This window comes from Odontesthes bonariensis, chromosome 20 (genome assembly GCF_027942865.1).
Source record: "Odontesthes bonariensis isolate fOdoBon6 chromosome 20, fOdoBon6.hap1, whole genome shotgun sequence".
Classification (NCBI taxonomy): domain Eukaryota; kingdom Metazoa; phylum Chordata; class Actinopteri; order Atheriniformes; family Atherinopsidae; genus Odontesthes; species Odontesthes bonariensis.
This window is the reverse complement of record NC_134525.1, coordinates 33,047,675-33,073,739: the sequence shown is the minus strand read 5'-3', so window position 1 is coordinate 33,073,739 and position 26,065 is coordinate 33,047,675. Positions and strand designations below refer to the sequence as shown.

The following is a 26,065-nucleotide window of genomic DNA, read 5'->3' as shown; positions in this document are numbered from 1 at the left end:
TAAAATAAAATAAAATAAAATAAAATAAAAATAGTGAATAAACATTCGCTATATACAAATCTACAGTATTTTTTTATTTATTTTTTATTTGTTATTGTTTTTTAGGAGAGACTTCAAGCCTATTGAGCTTGAAGTTCTCTTCCAGTCAGAGGGGAGGTGCCTGGATGAGCCTGTTAGAGAAGGAGCTCCAAAGTCCAACCAGCAGCTGGTGGAGAGGATGGGTGGGGTTATCCATGATGGATAACAGTTTGTTCAGTGTCCTCCTCTCCACCACCGATTCAAAAGAGTCCAGTTTGCAGCCGATGACAGAACCAGCCTTCTTAATAAGTTTATTAAGCCTGCTGGCGTCACCGGCTCTGATGCTGTTCCCCCAGCAGACCACAGCGAAGAAGAGTGCACTGGCAACAACAGACTGATAGAACATCTCCAACATCTCGCTGCTCACGTTGAAGGATCTCAGCTTCCTCAGAAAATAGAGTCGGCTCATCCCCTTCTTGTAAACAGCATCGGTGTTGGTCCTCCAGTTCAGTCCGTTGTCCAGGTGCACTCCCAGGTACTTGTAGTCCTCCACCACTGCAACGTCCTCTCCCAGAAGGCACAGAGGCTTTGGAGCTGTCCTCCTCCTTCTGAAGTCAATGACCATCTCTCTGGTCTTTGCCACATTCAGAAGCAGGTGATTTCTGCCAGACCAATCCACAAAATCCTCTACCAGCGCTCTGTACTCCCCCTCCTGTCCATCCCTTATACACCCAACAACCGCAGAGTCATCTGAATACTTCTGCAAGTGGCATGACTCTGAGTTGTATTTAAAGTCTGTGGTGTACAAGGTAAACAGGAAAGGAGACAGCACAGTCCCCTGAGGAGCTCCTGTACTGCCAACCACCACATCAGACAGAACACTGCCCAGCCGGACATACTGTGGTCTGTCTGTCAGGTAGCTGGCAATCCAGGAGACGATGGATGTGTCGACCCCCATGACCTGCAGTTTGTCACTCAGTAGACCTGGCCGGATCGTGTTGAATGCACTCGTAAAATCAAAGAATGTGATTCTCAAAGTGCAACCCGATCCATCCAGGTACGAGTGAGCACGCTGCAGCAGGTAAACAACAGCATCATCCACCCCCAGGTGAGGCTGGGAGGCAAACTGTAGAGGGTCATGGGCAGAAGCCACCTGCGGTCTGAGATGCGTCAAGACCAGTCTCTCCAGCACCTTCATCACATGAGATGTGAGAGCTACTGGTCGGTAATCATTGAGTTCAGAAGGAGTCGTCTTCTTCGGGACAGGAACCACCCAGGACGTCTTCCACAGTGCTGGGATCCTCTCTTGGTACAGGCTCAGGTTAAACAGGTGCTGGGATCCTCTCTTGGTACAGGCTCAGGTTAAACAGGTGCTGGGATCCTCTCTAGGTACAGGCTCAGGTTAAACAGGTGCTGGGATCCTCTCTAGGTACAGGCTCAGGTTAAACAGGTGCTGGGATCCTCTCTAGGTACAGGCTCAGGTTAAACAGGTGCTGGAATACCACAGACAGCTGGCTGGCACAGGTCCTCAGAACTCTGGGGCTGATGCCATCAGGTCCTGCAGCCTTGCCTAGGTGGAGTCTCTCCAGCTGTCTCTTCACCTGGCCAGTACTCACAGTCAGGCGGGGGAGGGGGGTTGATGCCTCATTGGGGTAAAAGCAGTCCGGAGGTGAGGTGTTGTAGTCCAATGCACTCAGCAGGGGGTTTTGAGGAGTGAGAGGAGTCGGGGGTTGATGTATAGGATGTGTGGTGGGGGGGGCGAGGTGTGAAGTGGAGGAGACAGCTGAGGGTGGGGAGCTGAACCTGTTGAAGAAGGTGTTCAGCTCGTTGGCCCTCTCCAGGGTGCCCACAGTCTGTCTGCCTTTCACCTTGAAGCCGGTTATGTCTTTCATCCCCGACCACACATCTCTGGTGTTGTTCTGCTGGAGCTTGGCCTCCAGCTTCCTCCTGTAGGAGTCCTTGCACTGCCGCAGTTTGTCCCTCAGGTCGTGCTGGATGCTCCTCATCTGGGCCTTGTCTCCTGCCCTGAAGGCCTCCTTCTTCCTGTTCAGGAGGGCTTTCAGGTCACTGGTGATCCAGGGTTTGTTGTTTGGGAAACAACGTACAGTCCATTCCGGCAGTGTGTTATGTTCACAGAACTTAATGTAGTCCGTGATGCAGTCTGTCATGCCATCGATGTCCTCTCCATGTGGCACACAAAGCACGTCCCAGTCAGTCATTTCGAAGCAGTCATGTAGGGCATCATTAGCCTCATGAGTCCACTTCCTCACAGTCCTTGTGCATACAGGCTGCCTCTGAACCAGGGGGACATACGTTGGTGCCAGGAGGACCAGGTTATGGTCAGATCTGCCGAGGGGGGGAGGGCGGTGACCCTGTATGCATCCTTTGTATTTGCATACAGGAGGTCCAGGGTTTTATTGTCTCTTGTTGGGTAATCAACATATTGAAAGAATGTTGGTTGAGTTGAGTCCAGATTTGCGTGATTAAAGTCACCATTTATACTCACAAATGCATTTGGATGTTGCGTTTGGAGTTTGGAAACAGAGGAGAGGATGACGTCACTAGCAGCCTCGGCATCAGCTGATGGAGGGATGTAAACAGTGACAATAATGGCGTAGGAGAACTCACGGGGCAAATAGAACGGACGTAATCCCACAGCTAACAGTTCAATGTCCGGGGTGCAGAGACGTTCCTTCACGGTAACATGACTGGGATTACACCACCTCTCATTCACGTACAGTGCAATCCCTCCTCCCTTCTTCTTACCGCTCAGTTAAACGTCCCTGTCCGCCCGTACGGTCGTGAAGCCGGGGAGAGCTGCGCTGTGGTCCGGGACGTGCGCGTGCAGCTATGTCTCCGTAAAGCACATAATACTGCACTCCCGGTATTCCTGCTGGGTCTTTATCAGCGCGCCGAGCTCGTCCATTTTATTCCCCAGTGACCTCACATTGCCAATTATTGTTGCTGGAACTGCAGGCTTAAATCTCCTCTTCCTGGTTCTCCACCAGACTCCAGCTCTGCAGCCCCGGCGTCTCCTCTGCAGCTCCTTCGGGATGTCCTGCCTCGCTCCGGGCAGTAGCGCAGGTTTACACAGGGCTATCAGCTGGTCGCGGGTGGAAACAATGCCGTGGCTCCTCTGTGCGTGGCTCACCGTGACAAAAAGTGATGAAAAGAGGAGAAAACAAACCAAAAATCTCCCGAAACAAAAAGTGGCCATTGTAGAGGATGTTTATAAATAAATACTAAAAAGAAAGAAACACACAACTAAGTAAAAGTGATAGAAAGGACGGAAAAGGTGAAAAGATCACCGGGATGCGCCAGATAAGTTGACAAGAAGGAATGCGTAATACTTGGTAGGAGATGTCAGAGTTAGCCACTGTGACATGATGCTATAGCCACAACTCAATGTGAATGTGTATTTGCATGTATTTGTTCAGGCACGTGCAATTGAAAGGCTTTCAAAGACCGATAGCCCCGGATAACAACAACACAGCAGCTCTGAGCTAACAGTGCAATAGTACGCGTTCATTCGTTCATTGGTCTTAAAGTACTGGTGAAATAAAGACAGATAATGCCTTATTCAGAGGCTGTATTTTCAATGCCCTGTTCTCTCCTGTTATATGGGTATACGCCGATCTCGAGAGATCTCAATACCGACTTTCACCAAACTGTTATCAGTGAGTAGATGAACGCATTTTATGCCAGAAATCAGGTCCAGGTTTAAAAAAAACTAACTTCTCCTCTAAGCAAATGCTTGCAGGGCAGCATAATGCTGATGAGGCGGAGTAGGAAGTGATGCCCCAGGCCAGCAGCTGTCAACCAGTCTAATGGAGGGCGCAACACTTGGCCGCCCACTGACTGACATGTGCCAACTGAGCCCTTTGTCAGGTGGGCACCACGTTGTTAGTAGCTCACTTACTGACGACGGGGATCGCTCCCAGAGCTCAACCTGACACCTCCTGAACCTGTCACTCACTTAAGAGACCAGTTGATTATTAAAACTCCCCTAACCCCAATGCATTCCCAGGGTCAAGTTGCTGCTTTGAAACCAGAGTCACTACAGTCAGAAGCATTTTTATGCTGGCAGGCTGCCCTCTGATCTCTGGTTGCCTACGTGCAGGACCCCAGTCAGCCTTCATACACCAGCAGGACACTTACATCACAACCTCTACTAGCACCCTGGATGTGGGAGATGGGACTTAAAGTTGTTGAAGAGAATCCATGTGAGGAAATGTTAAATAAGTGAGGATGGGGTACAGAATGGAAGGAAGGAGAGAGAAGGAAGAAAGGCAGGGCGGTGGGACGGCTTTTCCCCAGCTGGCCCCTGATCTCCCACTTTGTTTCAGGTTCCCAGTAAATCGATGGGCCAAATGACAGAATGGGACCTGCTCAGTCAAGCAGGCTGATGATCTACTCTTTTAAGAGATCTAGGTCAGTTCTGATTGAACCAGAACCAAACATTCCGCCTAAAGTCTAAATCACAGTACACAATGAGCTCTGAAATTTGAATCGCCTCTACTCTTCCTAGTGCTTCTGTTGCAAGGCTTACAAACCAGTGAAAACAGGGCTGGAATACAAACTGAAATAGGTGAACATGGCACATGTTGAGTAAACCCAAACTGAAGGTTTTTGTGACATTTAACTGCAATGTGAATACATTTTTATATTTTTATTGATTTAAGAGAGTCATAGATTACAGGTTTATCTAGTAATGCACCTCTAAATCTTATCAGGTTGTTTCCAGTGTTTCCAGTTGTTAGGAGGTGGGTCATATCAGTTGGTTGATCTGCATTCAGTGGCCACACAGCTATGGGTGATAATCTAGTTAGTGCAGATTTTTAAGTAAAGACGAGCATTTGCTCTCAGCCAAAAGGAGAGCTGGAGATAGATAGATCCAGTGTATGAACCAGACAAAGCGCAGAAACAACAGGAATCTCCACAACTTCAGATGAAGGAAAAACTCCACCAGCTAAATCTGTCATGATCCATGTTGTTTTTGTGTGTTTTCCCTTGTAGTCTCGCCTTCCTATTGCCTGACCTTTCCTCAGTTCCCTCCTTTATCAATCATCCTCAGCTGCACTCACTGATCACTCTCCCCACAGTGTTTAGTCTCCGAGTTCCTCCGTCAAACTGTCCCTGATTTTTCCCATCGTGGTTGTGACCATGGTTTCCCCTCGTCAGTTCTTGTTGCAGCCTGGTTTGTAATTTTTAGGTGTTTTTGTTTGTACAAGTTTAGTTTATAGTGCTCCAGCTTGGCTGTGATTTTCATTTCTATTTATAATAAACCCCTTCAAGTTTCCTTCTGGCTCTCGTCCCGTGTCTGCACCTGGGTCCTCCTCCTTTGCCATACCCTGACAAAATCATTACCAAGAATGAATTAAACCCCATCAACTTTAACTGGTGTATCCACAGTGCACTAACATAGCAGAACTACAGGGGGCCTGAGGTGGAGCAGGTTTAATCTGAGTGCCAGCCGCAGCTCTGGACTTTTAGCTGGCCAACAGCACACATACATGCACCACGTGTCTTCTGATACTTTGTTGAATGTGCTCATGTTTTTGTGAGCATTTCTCATTATCAGCGCATGCATACACACTGCGTATGACTACAAATATGTTTACATTTCTCTGAACCTTTGGACCGTGGGTTTATGCATTGATGTGTAGTACTTCTGTGAGCTTTGGACGTCTTGCCCTGTATGCGTTAAAGTATGCAGGTTTTATATGCATTATTGCCACTATAGATACTTGTCCCGTGCACACAGCAGAAGTGGTGATAGTACTCCTGCCAGGTAATGAGTGACTCCCGAACATTTTGTATGCTGTCCTCACTTACACAGACACGCAAAGTGGCCCTGTGATGTCATACTGTGCACAGCCAGGGATGATCCGCATAGACATGATGACGTTCAGCAGAGGTTGATTTTTACTGAAACTTCTCAGGCTCATTATACCATCGAGTTCTTTTACTTTATCTAAAAAGCTGGACACAGTGTTGCTACTGTTGCAACAGAGGGAGTAGATGCTCCCAGAGCAGTGCCACTTAGTTGTGTCAGTAACTTTCAATCCAAGGACCATAAAGTGTCAAATGTAAACACAGACGGGAGAAAGTTCCTCTGTAAATTCTGTTGAAGTGTGAGTGTAAGAGGACATGGAACACAGTATGGAGACAGGATCCAGAAGACACAGCATATGAAAGTGGAAGTTTTTAGCTTGTGGTGCTTGTACAAACTGCCTCTGAGCAAAGGGCAGCTGACCTGGAGCCGAGGATTTTACACACTGCCAGCTATAAACTACGGTGGCTCTGAAGTGCAAATCACAACGGCAAAAGAGAAAACACAACGATATTAACCAAAACGGAAAAGGTAGGTACCTTTGGCGACAGTCGTTGCTGATTGGACTGGTGGTGGTCCGTGCTTTAAACCGGAAAGACTATGGTTTACATGTTTTCAAAATAAAAGCGCTGCTAGTGACAACGTTCACGCTGCTGTTAAAGAATATTTAGATGTAAATATCCCGTCTTACATGCTGCTTTATCTCTTGATGTTAACAAAAAGATATGGCGGAACAAAAACCACTATATTAAAAAACTGTAATAATGAACTCATATGATAATGGTGGCCATAACATTTTAGACTTTTACACTTTAAATAATACTTTAAAAATAAATTGGTTTAAACAACCCATCTTCAATTTGGAACTTCATACCAATATTGTTCCATATGTAGTATCTATGTGGGGAAAAAATCTTTTTGTAGCTCAATGACCAAGAAAGAAGCATCTGTTTATGAAAGAAGGATAGTTTTGAGGGGATTTTTTCAACATTATCATTACAAAGTAAAAAGAAATTTAGGCTTCCTAATGTAGAGAAAATAACATTTAGAATGAAGTTCTTGATAAATTGTTTAAATTTAAATTAAATAAATTGTTTAAACCAATTTATTTTGAAAGTATTATTTGAAGTGTAAAAGTCTAAAAAGTTAATCATATGAGTTCATTATTACTGATTTTTTAATATAGTATTCTTTAATAGCAGTGTGTACGTTGTCACTAGCAGCGCTTTTATTTTGAAAACATGTAAACCATAGTCTTTCCGGTTTAAAGCACGGACCACCACCAGTCCAATCAGTGACGATTCATTTCGCCCGAGGGTACCTACCTTTTCCGTTTTGGTTAATGTCGTTGTATTTTCTCTGTTGTCGTTGTGATTTGCACTTCAGGGCCACCGTAATAAACAGATTGAACAGCTAACAACAGAACTCTGACACATTTTAGTTGTAGTGTCGAGGTTAAAGGAGATGTATGATGTACATGATTTCACAGAGTGGTCGCTTGAGCGGAGGTTTTATTGCCTCTGTTTGTCTTTCTTTCTTTCTGGCAGAAAACGTTGGACCAATTTCACCTGCTTGTAATTTCTAAACTTTACATATGGTTTACAGAACAAACCCTGCTCTTAAAATGTGGGTGTAGATGTGAAGATGATGTCATCTGTAGCGTTATGTGACAGAATATAAACGGTTGACAAATAGTGTTCTGACTACCTAAATAAACCTTAATTACCCCGTATACATGTGGGCACCACCTTCAAAAGAAGGAGAGAGACCGAATCTTACGACTGTGGCATGTTAAAATGAATGTTCATCAGTCTCAAAGTGCTCCTTCATGTTCTCGCTTGAATTGACCGAAATTACGTAAAGAAACACAACGACTTGTTGAATATATTTTAACTATTTACTGAAAGATGTAACCAAAACATGAACCTTAAAGGACAAACAGGAGAAATGAAGCATGAAGACAGGGATGAAGACCGTTCAATTTGTCCATTCTTAGACAAATATGTCTGTGAGGCTCTTCCAGTGGCTGGCTCTTGGGCTGCTCCAGCGGCCACCAGCGGTGCATATTCCGAGTGAAGGTCACTGTGAGGGACCGAGCCGGTCAAGCATGAGGACACAGAAATCATTTTCAAGAAATATGGGTTTATTCCCCCAAAAAATACCAAACTTCAAACAATAGTTGCAGGGCCCTTAAAAGAGGTCAAATGAAGAAACTAAACTCAAAGCCAAAAATCAAGGTTTTAACACAACATAACCTCAAACTAACGGATAAAAAAACAAACAACCTGACACACAACAAACTAAGGGGACTTAAATACTGGCTGATCAGACCATAGTGACACACTGAGGAAGAGGGAAGGGCAACATCTACACAAATCTAACTAACAAAAGTAACTAAACACAGTTGGCTTAAGAATCAACTTAAATGACTAATAACTAAACAAAGTTAACAAAATAAGCAAATCACAAAAGTAAAGAGAACTAATGCAAAAATTAGAATGAAGACTCCATAGTCTTCCCCCATGGAACTCCAGATGGTATCACCCAATCACTCTGGGATTGGAGGATGCCAGCCAGAGTGCTTTGCTTCAGCCCAGTTAATTATCCTCATATTTGGAGACATCTTCCTCTTCCACGTCTTCCATGTGCCTGACTCTCTTCAAATATGAGTTAAAGCCCTCTGGCAGCTAAATCTTTCGGTCGTACTGATGCTGGAATACTGTACTGTAATTTAGAGGCCTTTATCTCTTTGTCTCACCCCCTTGATGTGCAGGTGTAAAGCATATAGTGCGAGAATTTTTATTTTTTATTTTTACAATGTTATGGAATAACATCTAAAAAAGAAAGTGAAAACAAACAGCTTCTGTGTGCTTTGATGCTAATAATGTAACATTGTGTGTCTCTGTGTATGCGGGTCAAAATGACCCGAAGACCATATGAAGGATGTAAATGTGTGAGGTATAGTAGCATGTGTGCTAAAAAAAAAAAAATTGTTTGTACATGTTTAGCACAGAAAATAAGCTAAGGCCGAGTTTCAGGTAGAAAAAATGTATACTTTTTTCTGCTTTTGAAAATTTGAAACGCGTCAATTTGACCAGAATACCATACAAGGCTTAACACACATTTGTCCAGAGGATTCTGAAAACACCACACCTTGTTAAGATATGAAATTAAAGAACATAAAATAACATAGATAACAGTTGTGGATCTTGAATACCTCTCAAATTCAGATAGATATCTGTACAGTTATGACCTATGAATAATGAACCAAACGGTGTTATTTTCCTGTGTTAACCATGGAATACAAAAAGAAACAGCAGGAAACATCGATCAACAGTTGCATTTTTTCACATAAATGTCTAGTTACTGAATTAATTTGGATTGAACTATTCGATACTACAGATACTACAGAATAATGGCTTCTTCGTTATCGTACAAAGTATGATCGTGAAAAGATATCAAAATGCAGCTTGTGATGTCACTCAGAGCCTAAAAGAAAATGTACAAAGATATAAGGCACATTTAATACAGTCTTAAAATTCAACTGAGGAAAGTACTTTGAGAGTCCTGAGATGTCTGGTCCTCGTCTTAGCTGGATCTAAGCAGATAGGTGTCACCTTTGATTTACATCGTCCAGATAAGAAAGGGAGCACAGTTAGTCTGGTTATTCTCCAACCATCTTCTAAAAGGGTTTTTGTTTGTTCAACTTAGTTAGCATTCAGGCATTAATGCCTTACACATAAGTTATGGGCAGGTACTGCTGCCCAGCAAAAGTTGTAACCCCATTGAAACGGTAACTGTTGAGCATGGGCGTTTCACATCATCACCCCAGCTGCGTTGTTCACGCTAAGTAATGGTGAGATAACATTAATACATCTGGATATATGATCAACTTTCAGGGTTTTGAAATAACTACAATATATCATGTGTTTTTAACCACATATTCTAGTAGAAGAGAGTGATACGAGCACATTAAGGTGTGTAAGTGTAGCCTTGGTGTGCATCATCTGCTGGTTGATTTCGAAGCTCTGAGAATAGAAAGGTGATATTAACCACAACAGAACACAGTGTCCTGAGTGGGAGAAGTTAAGAAGGAAGTGAGTCACAGATCTGCGTTTAGTATGCGGAGACGCTGCAGGGGATCTTCTCTGGTCCCTGAATGCAGAGGGGTTTTTTGATTGATTTTTATTTTTTCACCCGATAAATTCTTGTTCATTTCTGATTATGCAGCTTCTTCCTGTTGTCATGGTCTGTCATATCATTCACTTACAGTCTGCAGTTATTATTCCGAAAGCTTGGTGGAGTATTTTATCATGGAAGAAATCTATTCACTGTAACACAGGAAGAATTGGATGCAGGCCGTTTATACGGAGCAGGAAATGAGCATAAACAGCTTTGTATGGTTCATTTCGGCTGTAAAGCTCCAGCTACATAGCCTGGCTCTCACGCAGACCCTTCGTGCTTCGTGCATCTTCGTTATACTTCGTGAGCTCGCACGAGGGTCTGGGCGCGCCTTGTTGAGCCCGAAGTCTTCGGTTACCCCATAAACGGGCCCGCCTCTATGCCTAGATCCAATCACAATCGTGGGGCGGGGTGTTAACAGGTATGACGTAGCATCCGGCGCGACAACGAACACAGTCAAACACAGTACGACAACAACAATGGCGGCACGGATGCAAGAGCACGGACTCAGCTTCGATTCGGCGGTTTCGACGGTGTTATCTAAACTACCACATATCAATTCTTTAAAAGAGGAGCATTTACCGCCATTGCCGGACGATTAGCTGCTGTTAGCTCCTGCTTTGCTCGCTGCTGTTGTGTTTTGTTTATTTTCCACCACAGACCGAGAGACTGGTCGCGCTCCAACGCGTCACGTCCGCTTTCGATATGATTGGTCGAAGTAGTACGTGACACACACATTGAATTCTCCAATCAGGTTCGAGAGGTTTTTGAATACAACCCCCGCCTACTCACAGCAGAGAACAGCTAGGCAACCGACAAAATTCCAGATGGATGAGAAACATCCATCTGCGTGAGAACCAGGTTACCAGCTACATGCTTTCATTGGGCTTTTTTTCATGTCTGTGCAGCCATGCTTGGCTGGCTAGCTCATTAGCTGGTGGACTGCTGATTAGGATAATGATCATAATTATCAAACTAATTAGCCATACAGCATGATTATAGTTTGTGGGTCACTGAGGCCAGTTAAGGATTAGTTTGTTCATTACTCATCTATACACATGTAGCAAGTATGGGCTACCAGTTTAAAAAGAAACTAAACAGGTCTATAAGTTATATGAAAATGCACGATGACTTCTGTTTGTCTGTAAGCAGTGTTACAAAACGAAAATATTTACTATGTCGGGGACTGGATTCTTAAGGGACTCAACAGAATCCCAATCCTGAGTTAATGGATCTATCCTGGCTTAAAGTTCAGTGGCTGAAAGCTTTTCTCCGTTATTTTAAAATGCTGAACAAGGAGCCACTCTCTGAGAATAGTTCTAGTTTTTAATGCTCTAAAGTCAGATTAAGACGAATATTCCACAAACAGTACTCCCTATTTGAGTTCCTGCCCTCTGCACTTGCTTTCTTTGCCCCCTTTTATTCTGTTGTGGAAGGAGAAAGCACAGGAAGAGAGACCCCGGCTCTGAGCAGAGGGTTATGGATGTGGGCTGTCGGTCTGTGTGAGTCTGGGACAGGCTCTGTTTGTCTCTGCAGAAGTTAACAGCTGCAACAGATGAGCCTCGGCCTCTCTTTCACACTCTGGTTTGTTTCACGCAGCTTATAAACCAGCGGCTGGTGACTATCAGCAAAAAAGTATCACACACACAAATATACACTCCACATTCAGCGCTGCGTTCCATCAAGCTCTTACTCCTAAAACCATGCCAGTCGTCTTGATTCCCTTTATTCTGTTTCACCCTGTCAGTCTCTGAGTCTCTTTGTTACCAAGGCAACAAGTTCACACAGTTCTGCTTCTTGAACACATTCAGACCTGGAGTGATATGCTTTTACCTTTCAAGTCACATGAACAATCTTTTTTCTCATAAATACTAATAAACATGAGGTTTTGGCATTACAACCTGTAATATAAAATTATTTTGGGTTGAATTTACAAACATAAAAAAAAATTAAAACATTGTCCAAATTGGTAAAATTATGATTTTAAAAAACCAACTAATATTTGGAGGCTGGTGTGCAGTCATTTTTAACTCATGCCACTGATTCTCATTTGGGTTGAGGTGTGGGCCTTTCCAACACATTTAAACATTTCCCTTAAAACTGGAACAGTGTTGTTTCTGCAGTATGCGGAGGATCATTGTCCCACTGGAAGGTGAACCTCTGTCTCAAATATCTACAAGACTGAAACAAGTGTTCCGTTAGGAATTCCCTGTCGCACCATCCATCATTCCCTTAGCTCCAGCCAGTTTCCCAGTCCGTGTCAATGAGAAACATCCCCACAGCATGATGCTGCCACCACCATGATTCACTGTGGTAATGGTGTTCCTGATGGGGGCTGTTGGCTTTGCATCAGAGTGTTTTCCTTGATGGCTAAACAGCTCACTTCCACTGTCCTCTGACCAGAGGATCTTCTATGGAATGCCCTCCTCGCCCGTTCTCTGAGTTCTACTGGATGGACGTGTCAGGGCAGCTGTATTGTGCTGTCATATTCTCTCCATCTCGGGATGATGGATTTAATGATGCTCTGTGGGATTTCTGTGGGAAGTTTCAGATATTTTTTAGAACAAAACCCTGATTTGTGCTTCTGCTCAGCTGTGTCTCCTGCCTGTTTGAGAGCTCATTGGTCTTCATGGTATCACTTGCTTGGTGGTGTCTTACCACTGCTCAGGCCCTTGTTGGGAACCATAAAAACATGCACAGCCACAGTATTTCCCTGTTACATACACTCCTTTGATTTATTCAGCTCATCACCTGTGTCACTCCAGAGTTTATGCTCTGACACACACACCTCCACATCTTCTCCTGCTTCTCTACACAGATGTTTACTCTGATTATTTGTGTTGTATGCCTGTGGAATCCTTAATCCTGTTTGTTTCTGAACAAATTGTGCACTGTGAACTGTTTTGGCAAAGCAAAACCTGTGTTGTTACATCTATCTGAATATCTGAAGTTCATCCTGAGGAATATTTCACGGACATTCCTGTCTGAGTAATTTGTGTATTCCTATCTGTCTGTGAATCGTGAGGAAGCTGGAATTTCCGGTCCACTGGGAGAGAGGAGGATGGGACTCATCATGGTGTTAGATAACTGCAGTCCTGGGCAGGATGTGAGACTTTTGTTCTCCCACTCATTTTTCTTTCCTTTCACTTCTCCACACATATGTCTTTCACCCGTCTACATGAATACGATCCCACATTAAAATGTTCATTTAACTTCACAGTGAAAGACCAAAGCAGACAACAACTGTCGAATCCAAAGGATGATATTATGGAACAAGTCTATGGCTCATAGGTTTAACAGGCTGGCTTCAGGGTTCATCTCAGACAAACACAATGGAATTGCCCCATGTTTCAAGTTGAACTGGGTTCCTTTGTCACATTTCCTCTCACCTCCCCTGGAACAAACAAATGAAGGTAAAACTAATTTAGCCTTTTCTTGGTAGTTTTCAGTTTTGTGATTCCCATAAATTGTGTTCTACCATTCTATGAGTTCTCACTTAGTCACTAAGTGGTCCTCCTCTGTAGTCCTGGTGTGAGCTTTGGTTTATAATCTGACCATTTTCTACCTCTGCTGGGTTGTTTGCTCTGAATTTACAGAGCTGATCACTTTTTGGTCTGATTGCAGAACGGTGATCACCAAAACTGATTTCCTTTTTTCTCTGCTCCACACTTTTCTATTCATCAAAGTTGTGTTTCTTCTTCACTGTTGCTTTCATCATCATGTCTGTTGAGTTTCACTGCAAAATGGCCGTTGATATGCAAACGAGCATCTGCATCCAATGGCTGGCAAAAAATGGGAGTGGAAACCAGGTTTACACATACGTATAGTATCACAATGATGATGATGTATAAAAGAGAACCATATATACACACAACTTTAGACATTTGGAGAACATTTTATGCATTTGTCCCCTGTACTTCCCAGCATTGTGTATGTGCTGTACAGAGTGGTGAAGGAGGCATGCACCTCACAATGTGTTTGACATTTAGATAGTTTGTCTGCTGATTATCTGCATACATTTAAAGGGTTGTTCCAAATGTACATGTATTAGAGCTTTTTACCCTCTTTTGTAGCTTGATTTTGTAGTTTTGTGTCTTGGTGGTTATCCACTATTTAGAGGTCCAAGGCTTCCCTGACTCTTTGGATTGACCAGTCTGTGTCGTTACAGTATTATCAGTCAGTGGGTCTACATGATGAGGTTAATTTGATTATAGCTATAGTTGGGTTATGCTCCTTATTTGAGCAAGGGTCATTATCCTTGGATATATGGCGGTTAATGACTCGAATCATAGGTACAAAGCATTTCGATGAGATCAAGACTCTCAGACCAACACCTGCATCAGTCTCTGAGGCTGGCTGTAACTGGAACTGAACCTGCCATCGATCTCCTCACCAGTCAGAAGCAAGCCCACAGCTCACACTGATATGGTAAGCCTACTGATTTCAAATGTCAGTATAGTAATGCTCTTCTTATAGCCAACATGTTTATTGACCAGTGATGTCACAGAGAAAATGAGACTGCAGCATGTCATCTGCTGATGGGCTGCTTGTGTTTTTTTCTGCCATTCCTGAAGGGCCTGCATGCTTCCAGGACCACCCTGAAGTGAGGAGGAGAGATTGTGGTTAACCGATCCCACCCTGGAGATAGAAATCCTCATCATCACAGCACCAAAACCTCATCCAACAGTCATGTAAATACAAAATCAGATCACCTTATAGAGCTGTTTATTACAACCATTCTGTATTAATGTTATTTCACTGTAGCTTTAGTAAACAAATATACCTGTGTAGACAAAATACTTAACTATTGTTAACTCACTTTTACTTTACTCTGTACATACAAAGTCTGCTCACCTAGATAAGACTTCTTCACCTGATTTTTACTATTATTCTGTATTAATATTATTTCACTACCTGTAAAGACATAATACCTACCAATTGTTAACTCACTTGTACCTGTTACAAAATCACATCACCTCATTGTTACCTGGCATCAGCTTGTGTTTTTATTTTCTATTAATAAAAAGAGTATCTGTGGTACTTCAAATAAACACGTGAAGACTTTTTATTACTTTCTTTCACAAACCAACAGGTGGCGCCAAAGCCAAGCGAAGTGCAGCTGCAACAAATGATCATTATAATCTCCACAATAATACTGGTTGTCACTTTGGTCCATATCATTTCCTGTTATAGACTGAACCCGGCCCCCCATCACAGAAAGGAAAGTTGATGTGGCCCCCACCCAAAAAAGTTTGGGGACCCCTGGGAGTTGATTCATTAATGCTAACATGATCCTCCTGCTGCAGCCAGCTTTCTGGAAGACAAAATATATCAATATGATGATCACCCATCAACTCATTCACTAACAGAGACTTGGAAAGGAGAGATCTGATATTCAGCAAAGCACATTTAATAGTTTGATGTTTTTGTTCAGTTAAAGTTTTTGTTTTCATTTTTTTTTTTGGACAAGAGGATTTGCTCCTTTTGTGTTAATTGATTGGGGGGGGGGGTCACATGGTACAGAAAAACCCAGCACACACCCACAGACAAACGTGTTTGACCAGAACATACATCCAACAGAGTTCAGCCCCGTAGCATTTGTGTGTGTGTGCGTGTGTGTATGCGTGTGTGTGTGGGTGTGTGTGTGTGTGTGTGTGTGTGTGTGTGTGTGTGTGCGTAAATGTTTGCTGTTGAATTATGTAGAAATGTTCTCTCACTTATCGGGGAACAGCTGGTGGCCAGTATCAGAGGTGGGGCATGAGGGGTTGCAGCATCAGTCGATATGATATTCACACACAGAGATGCTCACGTGCACTCAAGCACACACACATGGGTGTTTTTTCCACGCTGTCATCCTGTATGATGCTGGCTACCGTGGTGTCGTATAACCAGATCAACTCTAAGTAATGTTGCTACTAAAGATGAACTGACAGCAGGCCTCTGTGAGTATGTGGCTCCTTCCATTCAACATGATTCACATGGACTCTGAAGAAGAAGTGGATTTGCGCTGCCATCTAGTGGTTCACATGGGTCAGTGTGATTCAGCCTTTAGAAGAACTCTGTCAGCAAATGAGCTCTTTATAATTTCCAGGGATTCTCCCCTGACATGGGTGCTCATTGTCTTTCATTTTCTACTCAAGCTGACTGTTAAAATGCTCTCATCGTCATAAGTTACCAGTATCACTAGAGTTAGTGGGTAAAGGTAAAACACAGTTCTTCACTGTTTGGATCATGTTTGGAGAGGTGGTCAGATCCGGATGGGACTGCTCAAGCTTGTGACATTGTTTATTGTACCCAGGAGGATTTCCCTCCTCTGCTGGCCTTTTTTCAGGGATCTCAGATATATAGTTGGATCCACAATAAGTTCTTCAGTGCTGGAAGGGATACAGAGCTTTGATGTGATGTAGTGTCTCCCACACACTGAAGACCAGAGCAACATATAACATAAGGGCCCCCTCCCTCCCAGTCTCATTTCTATTCATCCAGTCGTGCTGACTTTACCTCCATGTCACACTGATCTCTATTACAGCTGAAAAAGATCTGCCAGTCAGTATATTCTGGATTTAAGAAGGCTTTCTTTGGCTCTTTTTATAGTCTGGAGCATAATTATCAGCATTCTTAGTGGAAATAAAGATTTGTGTTTTACTCTTGTCGTATTATTTTTACTCAGAAAGTGTAATGGAACGGAGGAGAATGTCTGAATGAGTCTTTCCTCCTCCTCTCTGTCATTTTGTCACTGTGTGTGTGTGTTTGAGTAGAAACACAGCTCCGGTCCTCATCCTCTTACAGCTCTCTTTCAATCGGAGATATATTTTTTCTCCTCTTGTCTGTTATGGAGTAACCAGAAGCTAATAGTTTATATATTTTGTCTCATTCTTGTACAGCAGCACTTGATGTAATGAATAAGTACATGCATCCTCATTGTTTGCCTGGGACAGCGATAGATTCAGTGATAGAATGTCTTATTCTGTATTGTCTTTGATCTTCTGTTCAGAGAAAAGAGTAAACTGGAGATGCACTGAAGCATCTAAATCTTCTCTGACTCCATCTGCTAAATGCTCACTCCCACTTAATCATAAACTGATGACCAATTGTTGGAGACTCATGCAGACGTTTTGAACAAGAAGTACAGCAGAAATTAAATTGATGATAAATACGGTTAAAGTAAACTTATGCTAACTTCTGTTAACTTATCCGATGCATTAGAATATTGTTGCAGAAAAATCAAACCTGATCAAAGCATTTGGAAACCATCTAGGATGCTGTGAAAGCTGCGTCAAAAGATAAACAAATGTTAACCGATGTTTTTTTAAATGGTTACACAAGACATTGGAAATAGAAAAATGCTTGTCTCAGGCTAAGTTCTCCAACTATAGCAGGATAAGAAGAGATGGTGGTCTCACAAGTAGGCTCAAGAATTAAAGTAGGCTGAGAACAGATGGAGTCCAGTCAGACCGTCCATCTTCCAATGGTTCTCCTGCTGGCACATCATGTTTCTAAAGCCCCAACACGCACAGTGAGAGCCTATCCCAGGTGTCATAGCTGAGAGGCAGGGTACACCCTGGACAGGTCGCCAGATGAGGAATTTATCCCTTTGAAAAATCAGCTTTGTTTTGTGTGTATAAGAATTGTTATTCTAGGTTCTAACCTAGAATAACGGGGGGCTGGAGCCTATCCCAGCTGTCTTTAATCATTTCATCTCGCTAATTTAAACAACTTGACGTGGCTCCATAACGTAAGATTAAAAACCATGACAATTTAAATTAAATTGTGTAATTCAACAAAATACTGAAAACACCAAGGAAGGCGAGAGCTTTTGTAAGGCTTCCTGTATGAGGCTCACTGTCTGACTATTGATTCTTGTTAAAGTGAAAAGCCATTGTTATCGTTAGTTTTCTTCCAAAAAGATTTTCATTTCCTCCTGCAAATTTTTGCATAACAGCAAGATTTTCACTTATCCTAAAGAAAAGAAAATCTGGTCAGTAGTATCTTTATTTGAAAGAAACAGACAGACAAACACAGATGAGACCGTGCATGAAGTAAAAGGTATTTTATTACATTAGAGATCCATTTACTGCTTCGATGTGTTTGTTCTTTGCTGCACAGTGTGCACAGATGGCTGTTGTCCACTGGGAAGAGTGAGTGCATGGCTTCAGAAACTGCCCCTCTCATGCTGCTGGACTGAGTGGACCTAACCAAAAATAATCAATTTCATCCTATATTCGTGCCTCAATAACTTCTCATTCTGTCTTCACTTTACTTTGCTCCTCTTTTTTAATGTTGCCTTTCCCATTACCCTCAGCCATTTCTTATTTGGTCATTTTTTATTCTGTCTATCATTGTCTTCTCCCAGGACTAAGTACTTCATTTCACTTGTATGTGTATGCAGGAGGTTTTCAGGCACTGCTTATGAAGATTAAGTGCTTTAAACCTGTACCGGCCAACATGATCTTACATCTAAGTCTTTGTCAAAGCGTGCAATGCCTCTCAAGTTGTGTTTTTTTTTATGTCCTGACATATTTTGGCCTCGGATAAAGCTTTAGGAGTTTGGAGTAAAGCCGCTGCTCCTCCACATTGAAAGGTGTCAGCTGATGTGGTTCAGGGCATCTGCGTAGGATGAGAGAGACCCAGCTGAGAGGAAGCTTTATTTCATTTTGTTTTTACATTTATTTACTTAGTTATCTTTCCTTAATATTTTTACTGCAACTGCAACCATTTCCCTTTCGGGGTTGAATAAAGCACAGTTCAATTGAATTGAACTGGCAGCTGATGCTGAATGCCTTTGTCTGTGTTGATGTGTGAGGTGAAACTGGCCCGATGTGGCCTGTACATCGTATGATCCAGTTGTTACATAAATGTGTCATTCTTTTTAATCCATGTGTGCCTTTGAGGATTGTTATCAGGCAATGATGGATTTGAAGATGGATCCATCTGGACTTTAGACATCATTCTGTGTGAAGAATGAGAAAAACATCTCAAAGCACAATCATCAGACAAAGTTTCTTATTTCTCAGAAGAGTCTTGATGGGCCACTTTCCCAAACTAATCAAGAATGACAACAAGACAACTTGAAGCTCTTAGTTTCTTACAGCAATGATCAAACTTTCAGCTAAGAGCCATTAGTGACCTGTCAGATTTGCAGTGTGGTGTCCTGTTTGGCCTGGTGTGTGCGCTGTGTGTGTGTGTGTGTTTTAGTGCATTGTGATAATCTCCCAGAGCTTTGTAAATCACTACGGCTGAATCAGATTATCAACTAGAACATGCAGGATTGGAAAACATCCAGACAGAGCATTTAAATGAAATGATCTTTCTCCTGTTAACCTCAAAGCTCAATCATTTCAGAGGCTCTGGTAGGAAATCATTTACTTTGTAGAGCAATGGTATAAAGGCCAATATCAAATAAGTCTGGTGTTCAGAAAATGTGTAGGTTCAATCCTTTATTTTCACCACCACCACCCAAAATTCAGGACACGCACAAACACACTCTTAGATAAACTTATTGATGTGTAATGTGTCTACAAATGCAAGTGCCAAAGATCCCACTGTACTGAGCAGTCATGCTCTTATGAATGCAGGTGGCCATGAATGTATAGCTGTTGTACTGTAAGTGGTGTGTTGTACTGTTCGTGGTGTGTTGTACTGTTCGTGGTGTGTTGTACTGTTCGTGGTGTGCTGTACTGTTCGTAGTGTGTTGTACTGTTCGTGGTGTGCTGTACTGTTCGTCGTGTGCTGTACTGTTCGTGGTGTGTTGTACTGTTCGTAGTGTGTTGTACTGTTCGTGGTGTGTTGTACTGTTCGTGGTGTGTTGTACTGTTCGTGGTGTGTTGTACTGTTCGTAGTGTGTTGTACTGTTCGTGGTGTGTTGTACTGTTCGTGGTGTGTTGTACTGTTCGTGGTGTGTTGTACTGTTCGTAGTGTGTTGTACTGTTCGTGGTGTGTTGTACTGTTCGTGGTGTGTTGTACTGTTCTTGGTGTGTTGTACTGTTCGTGGTGTGTTGTACTGTTCGTGGTGTGTTGTACTGTTCGTGGTGTGTTGTACTGTTCGTAGTGTGTTGTACTGTTCATGGTGTGTTGTACTGTTCGTGGTGTGTTGTACTGTAAGTGGTGTTGTACTGTTCGTGGTGTGTTGTACTGTTCTTGGTGTGTTGTACTGTTCTTGGTGTGTTGTACTGTTCTTGGTGTGTTGTACTGTTCGTAGTGTGTTGTACTGTTCGTGGTGTGTTGTACTGTTCGTGGTGTGTTGTACTGTAAGTGGTGTGTTGTACTGTAAGTGGTGTGTTGTACTGTAAGTGGTGTTGTACTGTTCGTGGTGTGTTGTACTGTTCGTGGTGTGTTGTACTGTAAGTGGTGTTGTACTGTTCGTGGTGTGTTGTACTGTTCTTGGTGTGTTGTACTGTTCGTGGTGTGTTGTACTGTTCGTAGTGTGCTGTACTGTTCGTGGTGTGTTGTACTGTTCGTAGTGTGCTGTACTGTTCGTGGTGTGTTGTACTGTTCGTGGTGTGTTGTACTGTAAGTGGTGTGTTGTACTGTAAGTGGTGTGTTGTACTGTAAGTGGTGTTGTACTGTACGTGGTGTTTTACTGTAAGTTGTGTTGTACTGTAAGTGGTGTGCTGTACTGTAAGTGGTGTTGTACTGTACGTGGTGTGTTGTACTATTTGTGGTGTTGTACTGTACGTGGTGTTGTACTGTACGTGGTGTGTTGGTGTGCTGTACTGTAAGTGGTGTTGTACTGTACGTGGTGTGTTGTACTATTTGTGGTGTTGTACTGTACGTGGTGTTGTACTGTACGTGGTGTGTTGGTGTGCTGTACTGTAAGTGGTGTTGTACTGTACGTGGTGTGTTGTACTATTTGTGGTGTTGTACTGTACGTGGTGTTGTACTGTACGTGGTGTGTTGGTGTGCTGTACTGTAAGTGGTGTTGTACTGTACGTGGTGTGTTGTACTATTTGTGGTGTTGTACTGTACGTGGTGTTGTACTGTACGTGGTGTGTTGGTGTGCTGTACTGTAAGTGGTGTTGTACTGTACGTGGTGTGTTGTACTATTTGTGGTGTTGTACTGTACGTGGTGTTGTACTGTACGTGGTGTGTTGGTGTGCTGTACTGTAAGTGGTGTTGTACTGTACGTGGTGTGTTGTACTATTTGTGGTGTTGTACTGTACGTGGTGTTGTACTGTACGTGGTGTGTTGGTGTGCTGTACTGTAAGTGGTGTTGTACTGTACGTGGTGTGTTGTACTATTTGTGGTGTTGTACTGTACGTGGAACAAACTGAGTGACTGCTCAGAAGCAGAACTGACAGCACTCACTTTAATTCAAGTTGAATCCTCTTTTCTTAACATTTAATCCCATATTGTACTGTGTGCATGTACGCATGTGCGCATGTGTGCATGTGGGCATTCACATATCATCTGTCAGCCACAGTAGACCCATGCATATATGCACATCAGTTCTGAGGATACGGTCAGCCTAGAAAGAAGATTCTAATCAGTTTGGGAAAAAGTTTTCAAAAAAATGCTGACTTTTAGTAAAGAGTTGCACATGATCCCACTTTTTTGCTCCTACTTATGAGGAGATAACACACATTGGTAAAAGTATCATTTACAAACTTTTGGCTGAAAGTATTATTGGATATCTTTTGTTTAACTTGTATGTGTCCTGTTTGTGTGTTTTGGAAGGTCAGACCTTTGGGTGGTGAGCTTGTGCTGTGTTTCTCAGGTGGCTGTAGAGTTTTGTAAAGCAGCTTTTGGTCTGATGCCGCAACACCTTCAGTGATTACAAAAGCTGTAAATGCAGACTCACAGCTTCTAATGGACACCAGGCATAAGGCATGAATGAACTTATGAATGAACATCAGCCTGGTCATCAACTTACATGTTTGCACATAAAGCACCCATGCAAACAGGCATACATGCACACATGTAGCTGGATATGTGCAGATGGTGTTTCATGTTCTTTCCCCTGCTGTGTTGGGATTATGCTGTTGTCCAATCGGATTTCAGCCCACTCTCCTGCGATGATGTGAGATGAATGGCAGTCGGGTTGGGGGGTGAGGCGCGCATGCAGGAGACACACTGGATGTTGGGTTGTACAGCCCACTGTGCTGGCTGGAAGAGGTTTGTCTATAGAGCTGGTCACTGACCATCTTCATCCAGGTAAGAGACATGATGAGCAACATATCTGGAAAAATATGAGGGGCACATCAATAGGCTAGTCTGGTCATGACCAAGGTGTGCATGTTTAGAGGAAAGGAATGAGGATTACTGAGGGTTACAGCGAGAAACCCAAATTAAATGAACAGCATTAGCTTTTCTTTTCATATCACAGGCTGGATTCTTTCTTGATGTTATACCATCATGATTGACTCTGTCCAGGTATTACCTACCTCTTGCATTTTGACAGCTGGGATAAGATCCAGCACCCCCGCAACCCTGAATGATGGATAACTTAGTCTGCATTTTAACTCTGATTTAATTTTGCATTTTAATGACTGAGATCTCACAGTTGTTACTGATGTGTTGCACTTTTGTTTCACTTTTACCTGCTGTTTATCTCTGATTTAATCTATGGTTGATTGTTTTAATGTGTGGCTTACTGACTTGTGTGGACACGTGCTCAGAAGAGATTTCAGAATCTATTATATCTCCTGCTCTGTATGGATAAAGAACTGAGCATGTAGCCAGCATACATTTCCCTGAACGTCCCCGGTGTGGTGGAAAGATGCTGCAAACGTTTGTCCAGTTTGTGTTCCACTTTTTGTATTGAATTGGCCTTTGCACCTGTGTGTGTGTGTGTGTGTGTGTGTGTGTGTGTGTGTGTGTGTGTGTGTGTGTGTGTGTGTGTGTGTGTACCTGTATTTAGGTGCTTTGATGGTTCAGAGTGATGTCAAAGCCAGAATAGCACCTTGTGCTGACTCCCAGTTGATCTGCTTTGTGCACTGTTTGAATATATAGCCACTTATTGTCATCATTATTAAAATTCACACTAACTTCCGCTTTTCTAGGACTCATGTGGCCAATTAGAGAGTGTGCCTGCTCTTATAGATCTGGTAGATCTGTATGAGATGATAAATGAGATGAAAACGCATGTGTGAGAAAGTAGAATTAGTTCCGATAGTCACACTTCATTTCTGACTGTTCACACTGCACATGAGTGTTCTACTGGTGTTCACGTTGTCATTAGAGGATGCTGAACGTGTTCTGTTTGTTAAGAAGCAATTCGTTTAGTTTTCCCCTCAAATAACTCCTCCAGGGTTTGAAGTTTATGATGTAACTGAATCTTGTGATCCATCCTGCAGGTCAGAGTTTCCTGTGCATGGTGGATGTGGTGCCAGTGAAGAATGAGCATGGCATGGTGATCATGTTCATCCTGAACTTTGAGGTCATGACAGAGGAAACACTCCAAGACCAAAGACAGAAGCTGAACCACCGCCTGCCCACCTGGCTTGTCACAGGTAGCCACAGACTCTATGAAGCAGTTTCTATGAAGCTGGTTGAACCATTTTCTGACAATATTCCCCACTGAATGTGTGATTTGATTACTCTGGCATAGGGAAGTTTCAGTACAGTTCATGTCATACCTTGATGATCACTCCCCTCTGGACAGTAAATGTAACAATCTCTGGGCTTTTTGTGGTCCTGTATGTATTTTAACATAACTGAAGTAGGCATACAATAAGAAGTATTACTTTAATTCGTCTGGATTATTTGTTATTTCCATTTTGCACAAAGGCCTTGTGCTGTTATTCTGGTGAATGATATTAGTCTTGGTTTGACAAAAAGTTGTTTTATGGGCTGTCTGATCATTTAATGCTAAACAGGGATAAGCCAGGGGAACAACGTCTGAAGGATTATTTCTTTTTCACATTCAATTCAATTCATTTTTATTTATATAGCGCCAAATACAACAAATGTCATCTCAAGGCACTTAGATAGTAAGTCCAATTCAAGCCAATTGGAATTCAATTAATTAATAATAATCATAATTCATAAAATAATCCAATTCGTTCATATAGAGCCAATTCAAAAACAATTTCCTAGCTAAGAAAACCAACAGATTGCACTGAAAACTTTTTGTTTTTCGGTCCAATCTCCCGTCCTGAGCGTGCCTGAGGCGACTGTGGAGAGAAACGACTCCCTTTTAACAGGAAGAAACCTCTGGCAGAACCAGACTCAGGAAGGGTGGCCATCCGCCTCGACCAGCTGGGGTTTGAGAAGACAGAAAAAGGGGGGGGGGGAAGGGGGCAGGGGGCCACCGCGACGGCGGCACTGTAACACCATTCAAAGGATATCTGTTGGAACAGGGAAACACGAGTTAATGACTACAATAATATCACATATACATAAAGAGAGTAAAGTGAGGAAAGGTGTGTCAGATGAGGCCCCCCAGCAGTCTGGGCCTATAGCAGCTTAACTATGGGATGTTTCAGGATCACCTGAGCCATCCCTAACTATAAGCTTTATCAAAAAGGAAAGTTTTAAGCCTGATCTTAAAAGTGGAAAGGGTGTCTGCTTCCCGGACATTTACTGGCAGCTTATTCCACAATTGAGGGGCCTGATAACTGAAGGCTCTGCCTCCCATTCTACTTTTAGAAACTCTGGGAACCTCAAGTAAACCTGCAGTTTGGGAACGAAGTGCTCTGTTAGGAAAATATCTTACAATGAGATCTTTAAGATATGATGGAGCTCGGTCATTAAGAGCTTTATATGTGAGGAGAAGAATCTTAAATTCTATTCTGAATTTAACAGGGAGCCAATGAAGAGAAGCTAAAACTGGAGAAATATGATCTCTCCTGCTAGTTCTCGTCAAAACTCTGGCTGCAGCATTTTGGATCAACTGAAGGCTTTTCAGAGAATATGTAGGACAGCCCAATAATAAAGAATTACAGTAGTCCAATCTTGAAGTAACAAATGCATGAATTAGTTTTTCTGCATCACTCTGAGACAAGATGTTCCTGATTTTAACAATATTACGAAGGTGAAAGAAGGCAGTCCTAGAAACCTGTTTTATATGCGAGTCAAATGATAAGTTCTGGTCAAAAATAACTCCAAGGTTCCTCACTGTAGAACTAGAAGCCAAGGAAATACCATCTAGAGTAACTATATAGCTAGACAATTTCTCCCTGAAACGCTCAGGTCCAAAGATAACGACTTCAGTTTTGTCTGAATTTAGCAGCAGACAGTTCTGAGTCATCCAGGTCTTTATGTCTTTAAGACATGCTTGTAGTCTGACCAACCTATTGGGTTCATCTGGTTTTATAGATAAGTACAGCTGAGTATCATCAGCATAGCAATGGAAATTTATGCCATGCTGTCTAATAATGTTACCTAATGGAAGCATGTATAAAGTAAAAAGAATCGGTCCAAGCACAGAACCCTGGGGAACTCCATGACTTACTCTGGTGTGTGAGGAAGATTCTTCATTTACAAGAACAAACTGAAATCTATCAGATAAATATGATTTAAACCAGCCTAATGCAGTTCCTTTAATCCCAATAACATGTTCAAGTCTGTGTAATAAGATACTGTGATCGACCGTATCAAATGCAGCACTGAGGTCCAACAGGACAAGCACAGACACAAGTCCGCTATCAGAGGCTAAGAGGAGATCATTGGTAACTTTCAGCAGTGCTGTTTCTGTGCTATGATGCACTCTGAATCCTGACTGAAACTCTTCAAACAGATTATTTCTGTGTAAATGATCACAAAGCTGAGCTGCAACTATTTTTTCAAGAACTTTAGACATAAAAGGGAGATTGGATATAGGTCTATAATGAGCCAACACTTCTGAATCAAGAGTAGGTTTTTTAAGTAAAGGTTTAATTACAGCAACCTTAAAAGGCTGAGGTACATATCCTGTCAACAAAGACAGATTGATCAAATCCAATATGGAAGTGTCAATTAATGGGAAAACCTCCTTGAACAGTCTGGTTGGGATTGGGTCTAAAACACAAGTTGATGGTTTAGAAGAGACTATTGCTGTTGTTAGTTCAGAGAGATCAACTGGGCAGAAGCCGTCTAAATACAAATCAGGTTCTA

The 26,065-nt window shown here is 42.5% G+C and overlaps 1 protein-coding gene across 2 annotated transcripts in view; it reads left to right on the top strand.

The window, feature by feature from the left end:
* Positions 1 to 26,065, top strand: part of kcnh2b (potassium voltage-gated channel, subfamily H (eag-related), member 2b) — a 374,482-nt gene that overhangs the window by 135,496 nt on the left and 212,921 nt on the right. For both annotated transcript variants that reach the window (XM_075452154.1, XM_075452153.1), the window contains exon 3: positions 23,326 to 23,481. In XM_075452154.1, the coding sequence (XP_075308269.1) occupies positions 23,326 to 23,481 (156 nt within the window). The remainder of the gene's footprint in view (positions 1 to 23,325; positions 23,482 to 26,065) is intronic.